The sequence below is a fragment of the Tachysurus vachellii genome, chromosome 13, assembly GCF_030014155.1.
Source record: "Tachysurus vachellii isolate PV-2020 chromosome 13, HZAU_Pvac_v1, whole genome shotgun sequence".
In the NCBI taxonomy this organism is placed as follows: Eukaryota; Metazoa; Chordata; class Actinopteri; order Siluriformes; family Bagridae; genus Tachysurus; species Tachysurus vachellii.
Window position 1 is genome coordinate 10,268,525 of NC_083472.1, and position 18,840 is coordinate 10,287,364.

Here is an 18,840-nt window from a genome sequence, read left to right on the forward strand (position 1 = left end):
GGCAATTTATAGGATTAGAACCTGTCTGGGGAAAAAATGTGTTGGCTGCTTTGACACATTTTGCATCATCTTGTGAGGGGGGAAAAAAAATTGGATGTAGTCCTAAACATCTCAGATAATAATTGGACAGGGTGACAAGAGTTGAATCTGCAGACAGAGAGTTCTTTTCATCTACAGAATGAGCTGTATTAATTCCAGAGTGTTTTTTTTTTTTTACCTCAATTGTTACTGAACATCTAGCAGCATCAAGGGAGATTTATATGTAACCAAAAAAGTTGCTTAGCTACAGACAGGTGAACTACAGTGGAAATGTATGTGAGTTGATCAGGAATTTATTCTTAGTTGCGAAATCAAATGAATGATGTCAGTGCAGTCATGATTTCAAACCTTTTAATTAACAGCATGACCCAACTTTACCTCTGGGCCACTTTCAGCGCAATACATACAGAATAATTAGTCCATCAGTCTCATTCATCAGGATGCCTTTTCTTTCTGCTGGCAAGGAAAGGATTATGCAACCCACTCCTCCAGAGCACTACACACTACCTGAAAGAGTTCACATCAGCACAGTCACAGCAGAGGCCTGTGGGAAAGCTAGTACTGCCCCGACAGCTGCACAACATTAGAACAATGTCGTATTGATTGACTCAGAAGGTCTAGTTTGTTGCTTCTGGAGTAGGCTATACAATATATGAAGCATAGGTAAGATATGCTTTCAGACTTTTCTTCATTGTCTGGGCAGTCTGCCCTAAAAGCACTAGAGCAAATCTTTCATGTCTGTGTGCATCCCACCCTACCACATCCTATCAAGAGCTAGCAGTGGATTTGCACTCATTCTCAGTGGACTTATTGTTACATTTTAGAGCTTTCACCTGAATCTGAGTGAGATGAACTGTCATGAGCAAAAATGCATGAATGGAGTACTGCGAATGTTCCAGCAATCATCTCGAGGGAGCTGCTTTGTGCAAGTGCAACATGGCTGGATCAGGGATTTTACACTTCTTGGACTGTGTAACAAATACATACGTGTTAAACCCTAGTAATCCATCTATACGGCAGATGAGTCTGTCTGGGTAAAGGTGGAAAGTGCATGTTTTTGCATGTGTCTGTATATGTAAAATATTGTGTGCGTGTTAGTGTGTGTGTGTGTGTGTGCGCAATTGTGTCTTTGAGTAAAATCTATCTCTTCAAACTTTGTGTGCTTAGCTGTTGGCAGCCATGTACATCAAAAATGACACGTTAACACATTGCCTAGATACAGTGCAATAAAAAAAAGCAAGGAAACATTTCAAGCATTTGTGGAGAGCTTTTGAAATAGAAGTGGAACAATACTGCAGCCTGAGGGGGAAAGAACTGATCATGCTGGTATGTTTATATTAGTCGGAGAGGAAGCCATCATTGTTGTTGACAGGGATTTCTCTTTTTTTCATCCCTCAGCTCTCTGACAGTCTAACCTGTTCTAATCTGTTAGGAAAGACACACAGGACCCTCAGTCACCCAGCTGATCTTTGTCACATTCAAGCAGCAGGGCATAAAACAAAAACTAAATATTGAAATTTAAAAAAAAAAAAAAGCTGAGGAAAAACATCACAGCTGCTGTTTGATGATTGCAGGTTACAGTCGTCACTGTTCTCTCACATGGCTAAAACAGATAAGCACTGAGTGTTGGTACTGCTGGCTCTATTAAAATGAGAAAAGGTGCGCTTACTTCAACATGCACTAACACGCGAGCACATTACCTGCACGGCTGGCTATGGCAAAGATGTACGTTGCATTCCATGACCCACATTAAACCTGTGCTTACTTCTCAATAAGACTGAGAAAAGGACACATGAAGCAAGATCCATCATAAAGGAATACGATCTTGTAACAAACCTATTATTATTAATAAATAACAAAAGTGTGAATGTTGTATTCACACAGACACATACAGACACACACACACACACATCCACATGTGTTTAGGATTAATATGAGGACTTGAAGGCTTCTGTGACCACTGTAGAGTGGTGTTTATTTATGGTTTGAATAGTACGCTATGAATAGTAACACTATAGTCTGTGAGACCACGACGTGAATGCGGATAATTTGATAATCTGATTTGTGTGGTTTCGGTTTTTGTCAATTCAACTCTAGGTAAAATGTTGCCATAGGAGCCCGTAAAGAGCAGAGTGGCTAATTGACTGTCTTTGTGATGGGCTTTATGAATCCGGGAAAGGTTGGAATGTGCTATGTATATTCAGCAGTTATAGTGTAGGAAAATGAGGGAAAAGAAGCCTCCTTAACCTTTTCGAGATCTCCTCTGTAAACCCCCTCCCTCACAATTCCTCTCACTCCATGCTGTGGCTCTCCCTTCATTGTGGCCTCAGCATTTGAGGTCATGTTTCACACACAGACCTTTTTGCTAATGTACCTCTTATGAAATAGAGAAGCTAAAAAGCACAATTTGTCACTTCTAAACATCTCCTCTTTGGAAAAATGGGATTTTTAAGGTGATTGTTACCCTTGAGGTTTACAGCAGTGCCTGCACTTCAAACGCATTCTCTGGACCAGGGTTGCATGGGGCACCTGTAGAATGATTGGGCGTAGGTTGAATTTTTTTTCTTTACTCTGCACTCATAAGTGTGTTCTGGAGCATCTTATCAAGATGAATTGAGCCCATTTACAGCTAAATGGTCCGCGTCAAACTGTGATTTACAGCCTTTTTGTGCCAACATGATCTCCTTGGTCTATCGTCCAAGCTGATTCAGACAACAGATGTGTGTTTGTGCTTTTAACTGTGCAATCCTGCAACAATATATGAGGAGGAGAAAAACTGAAATCAGCCAGCAGTGTCATGTTAACAGACTGGGACTTGAACTTTAACTACAGTTCAGATCAATCACAGTAAGTGTAGTGCATCTTTGGAAAATAACAAACATATGTTCTGGGGAACAGTGACCATCATCTCAATTAGATTTGACCTTGACCTTGATTTGTGAAATATTCTGTCCAGGAAATGAGTAAATACCAGCCATAGATATTTCTAGGTCTTCACTGAAGTGCCTAATATATAGTCCCTATAATATAATGGCACTAGATGATCAGATGATCGCTGAAGGTATGACATTTTAGCAATTGCTGCACTTCCAGGCCAATGAGGGCAGAAATGCTATGGCTTTCAGCTAATATATGGGAACAAAAAAAAACCCTGCTACTACTTAGAGATAAACTCTTTCTTCGAAGATCTGTCCTTATTATTCACTAAAGTGTAAGGTATGAAACCCTGTAACTCGCTGTGCCGGCCTCTCTTTCTTTGATATTTGAATTTTACACCTGGTATTTGCACCTTTTGTCTTTTTCTTTCAAATAACATCTGCAGCTAGAAACCAGACAGGTAGTTAGAGTGGATTGGTCATGGCTGAATCTCTCTCTCTCTCTCTCTCTCTCTCTCTCTCTCTCTCTCTCTCTCTCTCTCTCTCTCTCTCTCTCTCTCTCTCTCTCTCTCTCTCTCTCTCTCTCTCTCTCCAGAAAGCCCAGAGGCTAGTATTTCACTGATTACAGAGTAGCCATGTGAATGGCAGTTTGTGTATTGTCAGAACAAAGGAAGCACAAGCTCTAAGGAGGTGTTAGACAGGGGAATGGATTGGACCGACCCATTAGGTGTTAGAGGGGGGAATGGATTAGCCTATTGGGCTAGACTTGGCCTGCAAGTCGGGACTAGCTCGAGGGGCACATTTAAATCTACGTCCACATACACCTGCAAGCACGGCTGTTTACCTGTGTGTGTGTGTGTGTGTGTGTGTGTGTGTGTGTGTGTGTGTGTGTGTGTGTGTGTGCGTGCGTGCGTGCGTGCGTGCGTGCGTGCGTGCGTGCGTGCGTGCGTGCGTGTGTGTGCGTGTGTGTGTGCGTGTGTTTTAAATTGAATTGTACTGGAGAGAGAGAGAGAGAGAGAGAGAGAGAGAGAGACATTTATTCTTAACCAGGTGTGCAGGAGCAAGTCTGTTGAACTACAGTATATGTCTTGATACCCATTTGGTTCTCTTAATGGTTACTTGAGATTTTATTTTGCATATTTGGCCACTTTAAATGCTTTGCTTTAGCTTCCAATGTTTTGATAGAGATGCAGAAAGTTAAAGGCTAAGCGAATGTAATTCTGCACAAATGTAATAAATGCCATCAACACCTCAAATGTTAAAAAAAAAACTTTAAGTATGCTTATTATTAACAACAATTAGGTAATGACAGCAATGAAAAAAAAAATTGGGGGTTGGGGTCAATTAAGCATGGCCGAATTTTGTAAGACATCATGTTAACCCCTTTTGGCCAGATCCACCCACTTCTGAATTCTGCACTCTTGCATCATTGTAGCACAGACCTCATCTTTCAGCAACTGATGAGGGCTGATGAGACAAATGAGTGTGTGTTATTAGTCGCTGTTGCTCGGGTTCTTCAGCACTGATCTGCCAGACAGGCTAAATGTGCCAGTAAAGTGAGGAAAAAAAAAACAACCATTCCTGAACCAATTACGCACCCAGGTTTTTAAGCTTTCCTCCTATTGTGACAGGCTCTTTGACAGCTCAGCTCTTTAAAATCTATTAACCTCCACAGCAAAACACTCTCCCCAAACAGCTGTGGAATAATTAAGGAACGAGAAATGCAGTGAGGCATGCAAATTGATGCAGTCGTGAAAATAAAAACATATGTTAGTGCTGAGCAGCGAGGGAGCTGGAGCGAGTGTTTATGATGTTGGACAGTGTTCGGAGAGCAGGAGAGGAAATATCATCATTAGCAGCGTGCTGTGCAGCTCACTCATAGGGCTCTGTGAAGGCATTCTATATGAACGCCAGTATTTGCAGTGGACTGACAGGATAATTATCAAAGTCAGCAGCCAAAGCAACCTCAGTGCAGCATTCCTCCTCCTTTTTTCTCTTTCCTCTCAGCACACACACACACACACACACACACACACACACAGACACACTCACTGACACACACTGGCATGCAGGTTCACAGACAGCAATCTTTACACTCACATTCGAATGGGGGGCAAATGTGAGCACATACAATCACTTCCACCAACTCCCGCGCAAACACTTCAGGCCCACCCACACCCACTTACTTCTTCACACACACTTACTCCTGTTCCCACACACACCTAACCAACATCACCCGCACCAAATACCACGCTTTAGTAGTTCTAAATTGTTCCATGCAGTCAAGTTGCGACAGAGACAAATTAAGACAATGCACATGTCCTTAAAAGCAGTGTGGCAGTCTTAAGTGACCCTCTCTCCTGCACACCTTCTCTGTCACACTCCAGAGGGTCACGACCCCTGGTTGACCTTACTCCGTACGGCTAAAACTCTTTCACCTATATCGGACACTCGGTTTGAGTTTTACTCCTCTCTTTACTGTCCATGTTTGCTGTTTTCTCCAAATGTACACTTTGTGTGAGTCCTGCCAGTTCTGCCAGTTTTGCAGCACTTTTGTTAGTTGAGTTCTACCCAGGAGTGCGAGGAGTCAGGTCCGATGGAGTGGGTTGTGACGAGACCTGGAGAAGATGAGGAGCGAGAAAGGAAATGTGTCTGACTGTCAGAACGGTCCCTGGCTACAGACCATCCAGCAAGGCCTCTGCCTCACCTTCAGATTCAATAAGATGCAGATGCCACCCCCGGCTCCCCCTCTCAGTCCATATGTTTGTGTCAGAGATGAAAGAGGAAATAGGTGGGAAGCTATGTGTGTGATAGAGTGAGCTCTGACACTAACATAGTATATTGGGCCTTACTTATAGAACTGTGAAGTTGTTTTGTCAGGTTTAAAGGGCTTTATAAGCCTTTGAACAACTGAGTGTGACTGCCTCTTAAAGTTTTCTCTCTCTCTTTTTTTTTTAAACCTCTATTACCTTAATTCAGCTTTAGGAATGCCAACATCACATCATATTGATGGCCACACCACATTTGTTTAAAATAAATAAATAAATAAATAAATAAATAAATAAATAAATAAATAAATAAAAGGAAACTGATCACAACACTTAATAGTCATAAATTCATGGAAATCTTCAGCCTATTATTTTGCTCAGGATAATCATTCTTTCTAAAGCTTTTTTTGTGGCCAACATGGCTTTAGTTATTTATGTTAACACTTATTTAGGATGCAACATTATTCTGATGCACATATTTTAAATGTTTAGTTTAGTTTAGTTTATAAAGCACATTTAAAAACAGCAGCTGTTGCAGCCAAAGTGCTGTACATCAAGTAAAAACACACAAGAACAGTGCAAATTTATAAATTTGTTATTTATTTGTTGACCTGCTACAACCTGGTCAGTAAAAAACAGCCTTTTTAAAAATAGCTTTGGAATATAACACTTTTAAATGAGTTCCTAAAGTTTTTCCTTTAAGTACTATTATTTATTCAAATGTGTTTATAAAAATCACAGGACAAAAAAAGAAAATCTTGCACACACACACACATATATATTTTTTATTTCTTCCAGGACTTGTAATTTACTGCAGACTTCACATCAACTTACAATTATCTGCAAAATAGATATTAGGATTTTGAACTGAAACTTATTTTGCCCCTGCATGCTTTAAGCTAATGATTAACACTCAGCAAAGACCTACTCTAATAATACAGATACCTTGGAAGACGCAGTGTTCTTTCTCTGTACTTTTTCACTTCCCCACATCAATGCACTGTAAATCTGTTAAGAGCCAGGATGCAGAGAGTGCAGATTAAAATGAAGAAAGCTTTTGTCAGTGCAAAAACATACGTCATACAATGCACTCTCTATTAATCGATGATCATGTCCCAGTCACTGTTTTGATCTTGCCCCATACAACAGGTAATAAGCACATCCTGATACCTGGTTTGTGGTTTGGGGTTTATCCGGGTGTGGTTTCAGGCCATATTCTCAGATTCATAACTAAGATGAGGAAGAGTGCTAGCATAATGAATGTTTAATGTTTACACACCCTCTCCAGACTTTAGCTTTTATACAAACCAACAGAACAATTAGGCATGAAAGAAGCAATGCAAACATTTCCCAAAATCTGTTTCTATAAGGAAAAAAAAAAAACACTGCTTTTTTACAATTTTCTGCATGAATTAAAATATTGAAGAAAAAAAAACTGTGTAAAGTTTAAATTCTGAGACAAAGTATTTGTCTAATGTGAAAAGTACTCCATGTGATGCTATTTATTAAAGACTAAATGCAGTTGTAAACTGTTTGTCTTTTCAAAAGCCTTCTATTGTTGAAACAGAGAGAGATGTTGGAGCAAGAGTTTATACCCGGTAATGAGGGAATAAGCGTGGAGAGGACAATGCTCAGAGCTGGCAGGAGGGGGATTCATGCTCAGAGGGAGCATGTAAACGCATTCACACCTCTCTCGCATATCAATGCCCGATAACTTATAGCACAATATTGGCAGGTCGAGCTCGACAAGCGCTTGCATGTGAATGGTGTCTGGAGGCGCAACAGCGAATCCACATACGCGCCTTAACGGAAGTCGACGAACGAGCTTTACTGAAACTCTAGGACGGACCATGAAGGGGGAAAAAAATAATGGGTGGAATTCTAGAATAGTTTTAATACAGGACAAATTCATGAAAAAAAGGAGCTGCCCAAACTCTCACTCACCTTGTGCCTAAGGCTGAAATTATAATGTTGTACGTCTATTTTGTTACGTCTATAGAAACATGAATGTGGTGTTTCTTTACCATGCTTTACTAAAATACTGCATTGCACCTTAAGGGCCAGTGATTGTAATTAGCTTTTAGGGTTGTAAATGAAATGCACTTTTCCAGGCAAAAGATACACATTAACGGTGTTCCCTTAATAGTTCCAATTAAAGGAATTATTATTATTATTATTATTATTATTATTATTATTATTATTATTGTTGTTGTTGTTGTTGTTGTTGTTGTTATTATTATTATTATTATTATTAATAATAATAATAATAATAATAATAATAATAATAATAATAATAATAATAATGCAAATACTTAATTTAGTAAATACAAAAATTTCTTAGTTTCCCTTTAAGCAAAATTCATCATATCACGATCTGGCTTTCATCGTTGAAGACCTGCACCTGCGTCGTGTTCCAGCCAAGTTTTGCTAAAAACCGCAAAGAATTTCCATAAAAAAAGCGAAAGAAGAGTTAAGAAAACTCGGCTAAGTGAAGGCAGAGAAGCATGTTGAAAAAAAAAAAGCCCTCTCTGATGTACTGATGGTCCTCACTGATCGCCCTATCAGGTGCAAAAACCACTGACAGGTTTCCACCCACTAGCGACCAAAAAAAGCCCCTCGCGGCGCACCGAGTCTCCGCGGCACATGAACCGCTGACACGCGCACCGGATCGTTACCCACTCCGCTTGCACGCGCTTTTTATACCGGATCACAGTCTAACCTAAACTCAAAACGAGTCTCTTTTATATACAAATATATTAGATATAGGATATAATATAATATATAGATATTTTATTGCGTCAAAACCTATAACTCATCTCCGTGAGTAGAACCACTTTTTTTTTGACCTCCACAACCACCGGACACGGAAAGTTACCCTTGACCCATGCTGAGGAGGACTTTAAAGGCAGGTACGAACGGAATTGAATTTCTTCTGAATACCGGACCGACACTCCCTAAGCGTGAAAAAAAAGCGCCTGTGGAATTTGTAGTCAGCGCGGAAGAGACACATCCCGCGTGCAAATTGAATCTTTCCGCGCTCGGAGCGAGAGAACGGCGTGCGCGCGCAGCGGAGCCAAACCGCAAAGCGTGCGGGAATTAGGAAGGGGGGTGAAACGGACGGAGATACAGCCGGTTGTTCCCATTCAGATCAGGCGAATTGAGGAAGAGCCTGATGTGGCTCCCAGCGGCACAGTTTTACTGCACTGATCTCTCGTGTCACTGGGAGCGCGAATCTCCCCCGGGATTGTGCGCGTGAGGCCTCGGCGCCGTGTTTAGACTGGACCGGCGAGTGCTGGAAACAGGTGGATCTGACCAAGATGTCCGTGCTGCCTTCAAGGTTCAGCTACGTGTAAGAAAGCCGTTTTCATTCACGAGTCCCAGCATTCTTGCCAATAGAAGTCGCTCAAAGCCATGTGAGGGTGTCGAACCGATGCGCTTTTTTTTATTTCGCCTAATTCGTTGTGATTTACCCCTCCTTTTTTGTTTCCGTCTTTTTTCCCCTCTCTCTCTCTGTCTCTTTCTCCAGGTGTTTACATTTTCTGATCCTCTACTTCCAGTTACAGGTAGGTCTCACTGATCATTGACATGCATTAATACTTTAGCAGGTATTTAATATACAGAGAAAATAATCAGAGCTGCAAACAGATATGGATTAGGAGTAATTGTGCAATGCCATAAACTTGACATGAAAAGTATCATTTACTTTGCATTTTAATAAAAGCTTTATATAAAAGTCATGTGAACTATATGCGATGCACTAAATACTTGAAAAAGAAGTCAAACGAACTGGCTCAGAAATGTATGCGTAACGTATCTAAAATGATTGGACCTTTCGTTACGCAGCGTGTTGCTTATGGAAAAGTAATCAGTATGTTATAGATATGAAACAGATATTACAATATATAGTCAACTCGTTAACGCCAGTTCAGATGATTGTGCAATAATGAATGCGATCATACAAGACAATACAAGTTAGATATCAACACAACAATGCTTTGTCGGAAGGGGTTTTTTTTAATTGTACTAGTCTGTCTTTCCAATTTCAGCACGCAAGGTTTCAATTCAGTCAAGAAAGAAACAATTTATTTTATATTATTCCTGCATTCCACATCACTATAAAGATAACTGATAATCGAGTAATGCTATAACAATTCTGTTAAATTGGGGAAAAAAGATACAATTTTTCTGCAAATTTTCTGCACATAGGCAGAAGAAAAGCATTTTTTTTTGGTTACTTCTGGATAGGATAATACAATGAGTGTAAAATCTTGTATTAACATGTCATACCAACAGTAGGCATCTACAAAGACACCCTCAATGAATGAACTAAAGCAGTATATATTAAGCAGATAGGTCTGCACACTAATCTTTATTCCATAGCATTTGGCGCAAACAAGAGCGCATTGCAGGCTGTCTGTTTCCTCTGCGTTTTGTGTCAGTAATTACAATACTAGTGCTTTAATTGCAGGTCACGCATGCAAGCGTATAAATGCTTCCTGCTTTTTTTCTCTCCTTCATTCCGTCACTCGGTATTTTATAATGGGTTTTGGTCCTTTTCTTCTTTGAGGAAATGCTGGGAAATCAATGGTGTGATAAGTCTATAAGAGCTGGGCTGAAGTGGCAGTGCATTGATGCGTTGTTTCCTGAGCTACAGCCTGAGAATAGTGTCTGTAGATAGGGCCCTATCGGACATGCAAGAGTGCACAGCTTCTTAGCAAGGATGGTGATGATCTTTTGAAGTCCCAATGATATCCATTTCGCTAGGATGGCTTTGAAGGGAGACAGGCAGTGTGATAAAAATGTTTTGCATAGGCATGTCCCGTTTTCCTGCTTGCGCTGAGATGCAACTGTCTGCCAAACACACCTCAGTGTTTGACTAGAGATGGAGAGATTTTAGAGCAAATCCCTCAAAGGAGAGGTTGTGTGTGTGTGTGTATGTGTGTGTGTGTGTGTGTGTGTGTGTGTGTGTGTGTGTGTGTGTGTTTTACCTCACATACATAATGTGTGTGGGCTTTATGTCAAGATAGAGCTACTCTAGAAAACAAGCCAGACCGTCTTTGTGTGATAAACTCAAACCTGCCTGAAAAACCTTCATAACTTCCACTGTGTGGAATGTATGCGATTTAAAACAAATGTATTTCATTTTTATAATAAGTTTTATAGATAGTTCTATTATGTGTCAAAATAGTAACTGATATATTTAATTCATTATAAGCATGCATCTGTTGTAATGTTGCTATTTATTGATTGATATATAAATAAGTCAATCAATAAATGAATCAAATGTATGGAAAATTCAGTGCAGTCATGAAGAAATGTTTTTGTGTTAAATGCAAAAGTAGTGAGCTTTAGATCGCATGTGGTATATTCTAATGTTTTCCGAGCATGCTCACGTTCATCTCACAGTCCAGTGCACTGTGCAGCTTAGTGGAAGCGCCTTGTTTCTCATCTTAGCGTTAAAGATTTGTTCTGCCATGAGTGCATTTCCCCTCGCACACTCTAAATGTCATTAATTTGCTGAGGTTAAAATAACAGCGAGTCAGAGTATGTAATGTGTATATAATTAGCCACCTGAGAGCAGCCACATAAAAGCCCATTACTGGGTAATTACCACTCATACAGCTGAGGAGAGCAGCCTTGGCTTGGGCTTAGATTCCAGGGGCTCTGAAAGTATACGTTTTCCTCATATGTAGGGTTGACAGGAAAGGAGAGTAGAAGAGGTTTGGGGAGAAATGTTAAGGAGGATAACAGATGAAAGATTGGTTGGGAATATTTTTTCGGATAAAGCCTCAGGTAACTGGCACAGCGGATAAAATATGTGAATGAAAATGAATGCTGGGTATTGAAAGATCCCTTAGGTTGTATAGTTTTATGTGTGCGTGTATGTGTGTGGGTGTGTGTGTGTGTGTACACATATCTCGCTGCAGATGTGTCTGCGTAAATGTCTGTTAGCATGTCTGCAGATGTGTGTGTCTGCGTGTGTGTGTGATTTATGAGGGTAATTCTGACCTCAGGCAGATATTTGTTTGATGACAGAGAAACAGGTCCTGATCCTTCAGGTGGATAATTGCTAGTGGCTTGCTATTGGAAATGGAATACTTGTTTTCTCGGTTTAGCTCCAGGCACATAGTATTCATCTGCTTTACTCGAAGAGATGAAAAGAGAACACTAACCTGAAATCATGCTTTGTCTATCTGAAGGCTACGCAGATTGGCGAAACCTGCCTGTAATCTTGAACATTCTTTTCCAAGTTTTGATCTTTTAAATTACTTTTGAACAAAATGTCCAGACATAAAAAGGAAATTAGAACAACATCTATCAACCAACATGTCTTTAATGACAACCAGCCTATTTACAATTTACTGTATAAAGGTTTAGTCACACAGTCTGACACTGTTTCTCTACTTCTAGGAGTCGCACCAGAGTACTGCAGACTTCCGCTTCTACATTGAGACCCCCGCACATGATGATGTGAGTCGGAAACAGGTGCGGATATACCAGCTGTACAGCCGGACAACAGGGATGCATGTACAGATCCTCGGCAAGAAGATCAATGCTAACGGAGACGATGGGGGCAAGTACGGTACGGGAGCATTCCTGTGCTCTTCCGCCGCTTTAGAGAGATCTGATAGCCTTACACCGAACACACACATGGTGTACTTTACATCCTAGAAGTTTAATTGTGTGCTCATTTTACTGAGTAACATGACTCAGCGTAACATTGTCTGCTCATGTCCTGGAAGGCATCTGTGCAGCTTTTTGATTACTGATCATAGATCAAAGATTTTTGTTGGTGTGATCATATTAAAAGCTTTGAATGTGTAGCTTTCAGTGTGAGTATGCGTTCAGGTTAAGGTTGGGGGGGTGTTGGGGGGTGTAGAGGTAAGCACGTTGAATGCTGGACTGAGCTGCGCTGAGTGATACAAGTATGTTTACATCCGACCCTATTTTCAACCGTGTCAGCCAGAGTCATGCTCGGCGCTGTTGTAACTCCCCAACAGACACAGGGCTTATAACGTGCCTCATACCGCTTTGTCTTCTTATGGTGGTGAACTGGCCTATGCTTGATTTGCATGTTTAGTGCTTCCACATAGAGGTAACCATCATTTAATTGGTGTCAGTTTGAAAATAAACTAGCGTTTAGCAATTTGCTTTGTTCAGGCAGTCAAACTGGTGTTAGATTTGGAGTGTGAGTGGTAGAGAATTGTAAGTAAAGCTCAGATATAAAGGTCGTCCTGTACCTGTGTGAGCAGGATTGTACATAGATCCAGGTAAATCCCCACACCTGGCACCTGAGAGCTCTCTGCCTCTCAGCTATACAAAGACACAGCGCTAATTCAATACGGCAGCTTAGTGTTCTAATAATCAGTTCACAAAGGATAATAGGTCACTACTTACGAATAGTACAGACTTTCATTATTCCTAATGCCAAATAATTTCACTTATTTTATGTATGTACACAGAACATTTCGAACGTTTTGTGACAAATGCAGAAGTTTTCTGTAGTTAACCTTGCTTCATGCTCAACTCTGGCAAACATGTGAAACAGATGTATGGCCCTGAGAACAAGAAGTATGTCAGACATATTTTAAAAAAATGCCTCGAGCAAGCATATGCCTGTAACACAGGAGGAACTTCTTAAGTGGTCTAGGCATATGTCATATCTGTAATTTAAAATAAATAGTCAAGGGAAACAGGTGTACAGCTCCCTGTGCACTCGACACACCCGCCATCCATTCTGTCATCCCTTGCTTATTCTCTTTTTTCCTGCTGTTTTAGCAGTGGCTTTGTAGAGTCACCTCCTTATCCGCTCGCCTAAACCTAGGTACAGGGCTATTTCTCTTGCTCCTTGCACAAATCTCAAGTGCTCTGCCTGAACTGGTTCCCCCTCTTGTTGTACTGTGAGTTGCTTTTAAAAGGGACAATTTTGGCATTGCCCTCAGAGCCCCCTGCCTTTGAGCTCCACTGAATAGCTCTGTGTGTTAAGCAAATGGATCATCTTAACTTTTTGATTGAGTGAGCAAGGACTAAAGGTGACTGGAAACCCAATCCCCAGGGATCTTAACTGCTCCAAGAAGTTTGGCAGATAGCTCCCCCTGGGAGGGGTATGGCTGAACAAAGGTGCCCAAACACTGAGAGGGTGAGAGAGAGGGAGAGAGAGAGGGAGAGAGAGAGAGATAGAAAGAAAGAGAGAGAGAGATTTCGGGGTGGTCATGGGAGCGATTCTCACCATTTGTGTTTGTGCTATTGATCAATCTTCATATTTTTCCCACAACCTTTTCTTTTCTCAATAATGGAGTGATCACATGTGTGTTGCATTTTAAATAACCTCTAACGCTAACAAATAACTGTTTCTATCTGTACGTATCTAAGCACTAGCTTCTTGTTAGATTCTTCTTCAAGTGGGTCTTAATATTAATATGTTCGTATTCTATTCCAGCTCTCCTTGTTGTTGAGACAGAGACATTTGGGAGTCATGTTCGAATAAAAGGGAAAGAAAGTGGCTACTATATCTGCATGAACAAGAATGGCAAAATTATTGGCAAGGTAAGAATTTTATTATCTGCCATTTACTGAATTAATACTATATCATTCATTCTATATCTGTCTCAAAAGAAATGTAAAAATGATCCTTTATAGTTCTAAACAGTTTTATTTTTACCAGATTGAATGATAAATAAAGACATTATCGTCTACAATTTGACGTAGAAACTCACTCCACTGTCAATTTCTTGCCTCATTACAAGCCAACCAAAAGCAATTTTGCTGTGTGATCACTAGGAGGCATCATAAAAAGTAGCCTAATGGTGTACATCATGAATAAGACCAGTGAGTGACACAGCATTAAAACTTTATCCACATAGTCTCTTCTAATCATCACACAGGTGATTAGCATGTTGGTGGAAATGTTTCTTTTGTAAAATGTGACTACAGTGATAATGTCTTTCATATCATGTTGCTTTACTGTAAATCGGATGACATGCATTTTCAAAAACCAGAACATCTGCAACACTGGTAAAGGAGTGAGCCAACATTTTATTTTCCACAGATGTCTGTTTAAATCAAAAGCGGGTGCTTGAGTCTGGTGAAAAAATATCAAATGTGCACATTTGAGATAGAAAGGGCAACACCATTTATTCTTCATTTTCTGGCTTGTTTGATGCCAACCATAAGCAGGAACAATAGCAATTTCTTTCTCATCTTCTATTTCCCACTTAATCTTAGATGATTATTACAAATGGTAAATACTGTATATAGAGTAAGAATCCTTGTTATAAGACTGAAAAATATCAGTCATTCAGACTGTAGACCTTTAGACCTTTAGACTGAAAGATAACCAGATTTTAGGAGATACATTTGCAGAAATAACACCGTACCAGCTATACTGGAATTGTAAAACAGGCATTTTTTCCCTTTTTTTTTTCAGAACGGAAATGTTCTGTTCACTTCAACAATGCATAACATGGTCTTATGGAAAACCTTTTTCCCTTTACTCCTAACACCTTTCTACTGCAAATAATTATAATGCCTCACAAGTAAACTCAGCGGTCATGTTCAGGAGAGTTGCTCAACAGGTGGGCTTCGTCTGACATGTTATTTTCTCTCCCCTGCAGCTCAATGGGAGTAACCCGGAGTGTGTGTTCGTGGAGGAGTTCTTGGAAAACAACTACACGGCATTAGTGTCTGCCAAGTACAAAGGCTGGTACCTGGGCTTCAACCGCCGCGGTCGGCCCAAGAAAGGCTCACGGACCACACAGACACAGCAGGAAGTACATTTCATGAAACGTGACCCTAAGGGCAAGATGGACCCTCAGGAGGAGTTCCGTTTCACTACTGTAACGAAACGGACGCGTAGGGCACGGCGCTTAAGGCCAAACCACAAAACAAACTGAAGTGACACAGACCAAGCATGCACTCTACCTTTACAGACATCTCAAACTTCTTGCCTTAAACCAGTATAACGGTTATTGTGATTAAGCAGCAGGAGAGGAAACCTGAAAGATGGCTACAGGACAAAAAAAGACAAAAAGCTTAAAAAAGTTCAAAGATGTTTTATTTTTATATTTTTGGATCTCTGAGTCTCTCTTAGGTGTTGAATGTCTCTGGGTTATCATTAATGTTATATTGTGTCTGTTACTCTTTGTTATTTATGTTGGACAAACTATGGATGACAAAAAAGGAACTAAAGTGGTCTCCCACTTTGACGAGTTTACAGCAGCAGGCATCCTGTTGAAAAGGAAAGATGTGACTCCAATAACCAAGAAAAAAACTTCTATATATCATTTTGAATTGGCCCAAACAACAAGAATCGTTTTTTTCCCCCTTGCTGGAATGGGCTATGATTTAAACACATGAGGAGCATGATAATAGGGTCACATGGCAGGACTCTGTACCAGCTTCATCACAGGCCAACACTAGCTTTGAGTGCAATATTTTCAAGAGCCCTCCATGAAGCATCTCATCACCTTCAGTTCTGCTCACTGATTTTTCTGTGAGAAGTCTGAGTGTTCTCTAGGCCTGTCTGCGGGTGAAGTGTGCTTAATCACACCCAGCAATTGTATGATTCCTTTTACATTTTTGTGCAACCTGTGATTCAGCAGCTCACAACATGCTTTGACTAGCCAGGTATCAGCATCAGCTATGGCGGTAGTGCTTGTTAAAACAAATGAAGAGAAGCTGGGAGTTGAAGGGACTCGAAGAGCATAACAAAGTTGATTTGATGAGAACCTTTCTGACCTTTCTCTCTGTACTTTGGTGAAAGGTTTACAAGAATGCACTGTGGTGACAGTGGACCTGATACGCAAACACTAGCACACACGTATGTACTTCTTTTTTTTTATTTTAAAATGTTACAAGAATTCAATAGGAATATACAGTAGTTTTTTTTAAGAAGAAGAATTACAACAAAATCAGTTGTAAGGCTAATAGTCATTTTTCTCCCCTCTGCCAATTTAATATGCTGTTCTCAGAACCTTCTTTCATTCTACAGGTATACCTATCAGGTTATGCTGTATTTCAGATTTGCATTTGTAAACTCCATCTATGATGGTTTAGACAACATCATGCTGTACATGTACTTATGTCCACTAAGGCTTTATACCTGACCAATCTGATTCAAACCACACCAGGGAAGGTGGAACACCTTTCACTAAACTTACCTGTGCTAAGGTTTGCCCTTCATATGGGTGTCACTGTAGTGTAAACAAATCTATATATTCCTTTGTCACATGACAGGTTTTTGTAAGAGATACTACTAACAAACATGACACATGTATGGTTTTAAAAAAACGTATGCAAAAAAATAATTTTATGACTATTATAAAAAATATTTATTGCCTTTCTTTGTAAATACAACCTGATGAATTTATTTGACTTCCTAATAAAAATAAGGACTATATTAAAAAACAAACAAACAAAAAAGTTTGGTTGTTGTGTTTTCTTTTTAAGTTTGGGCTTCAAAATGTTTTGTATTTTGCTCAGAAAACCTCTGAAGACTACAACTAAAAGGCTCAGAAATTTGCTTAAAAGTTTAGCTTTTATCCATGTTCCAACTACATCTTTCTGTCTCCTGTATGGCAGCAGAAAAAAGAAAGAAATCTGGATTTTCATAGATGGTTGTGGTAGATTTCAGCAGGTTTCTTACACTTCTCATCCTGCGAAGAGGCTGTGAATGTGGGAATGGATGTGCTTGGATAGGACACTTTTTGTCATCTTAACTGTTAACAGGCTGTGAAAAGGTGAATTGCACTTCAGAAATGAGCAACAAGGTCCAGGAAATGTGTCATAATTAAGTTATGAGGCACATAAAGACAGCTAAGAGATTCTCAGACAACATGAGAATTCGAGGATCGTTTAGACTCAAGGTTATATCAACAGATTCCCTCCTCGCTTTTACATATTGCCTCTTTTTATGAAATCAATTAGAACCAGAGGGAGTAGAGGAATGTTCAAAGAGAATGTTCGGAAAGGTATTAAGGTTAATGGAACTATTCCTTTTCCAAATGGATTTTCAAATCGTTGGTATGAAATCTTGTTCTGGAAGACATTACTTTTGTGGAAGACAGTACCCTCATTAGACTGACTACATTAGTCTCAAGAGAAGTAATTATTTTTTCTTTTAGTTCAGTGTGTCAATAACTGACATTAGCACAGCTGAATGCTCATTGCACTTTTCACATATGTGTAGCATTGATCTGCAAAATGTCTGGAATTTTTAAGAAACTTTTCTCTATTTCCAATCTTTCTTACTCTGTTCCATACACATTTAGTGATTTCTTTTTGGCAGGCCTACTTGAGCTGTTTCTTTAAAGGAGGAGGAGAAGGAATGCAGGATAGCATGTCTTATAATGTTGTATTCAGGAATGGTGTTTACAGTAGCAGTCAGCCTGAAAGATGGCCGTTTTGAGTAAAAAATGCCTTTTGTTTAACTTCTCACTGATGTTATCAGATCTAGCTCTATGCAGCCACCTACAGCGGGCAACGAAAGGAAGACACGGTCTGAGTTAAATGTTCAAGAAGCTCTCCATCTTTTCTTTTTGTCTCTCGGTATTCATTCTTTCTTGAGGTGGAAAGTGGAGTGATTTGTAATACATGGCCTTCATTACTCAAAATAGACAGCCGAAAAAATAGTCTATCATTTTTACACAGACAGCTGTCTGGACGTTACGCTTTTAAAGACATGCTCACAGAATGTTTGCTTTCTAGCAAGTCCATTTTTTTTGTTTAGCACATTTTTGATCAGACAGGGTGGAAAGGAGGACCCAAGCGAATGCTGATAAGAAAAAAAATGTATTACCATCGCTGTAAAATGTGTACACATCACCAGGATCTCATGGCCCCATGCTATCGAGATCAGGATCAGATTATCCTCATACTTTAAACACAAGTAAAAAAAAGCAACTGTTACTGTAACATGTTTTTTTGTCTTAAGGATAAAAAACAACCTTAAACATATCTGATATCCACGTAGATGGAGCCATTGTGCGATGACAGCACTCAAGAAAGTTGAATACAGACTTTTTTAAGAGTCCAGACATCTGTAAATTAAAGAACAGAGAGCATTCAGTGCAGAGCTCCCGCCAGTGCCTCTCCTCTGGCTTAACCTTTGATCAGTGGAGGATGGCCCTGGAACAGACCCAGTATGCTGAAATGAAACA

General features: G+C 39.9%; 1 protein-coding gene across 2 annotated transcripts; it reads left to right on the forward strand.

The window, feature by feature from the left end:
• The first annotated feature begins 8,338 nt into the window (after positions 1-8,338).
• On the forward strand, positions 8,339-17,071 carry fgf24 (fibroblast growth factor 24). 2 transcript variants are annotated; one of them, XM_060885746.1, is made up of 5 exons: positions 8,339-9,032; positions 9,210-9,246; positions 12,095-12,266; positions 14,124-14,230; positions 15,298-17,071. In XM_060885746.1, the coding sequence occupies exons 1-5, from the start codon at positions 9,001-9,003 to the stop codon at positions 15,574-15,576; spliced, it is 627 nt and encodes a 208-aa protein (XP_060741729.1). In that variant the 5' UTR covers positions 8,339-9,000; the 3' UTR covers positions 15,577-17,071. The 2 variants fall into 2 exon arrangements, with proteins under 2 accessions (XP_060741729.1, XP_060741730.1); XM_060885747.1 differs by having other exon boundaries at positions 12,095-12,257.
• The last annotated feature ends 1,769 nt before the right edge of the window (positions 17,072-18,840 follow it).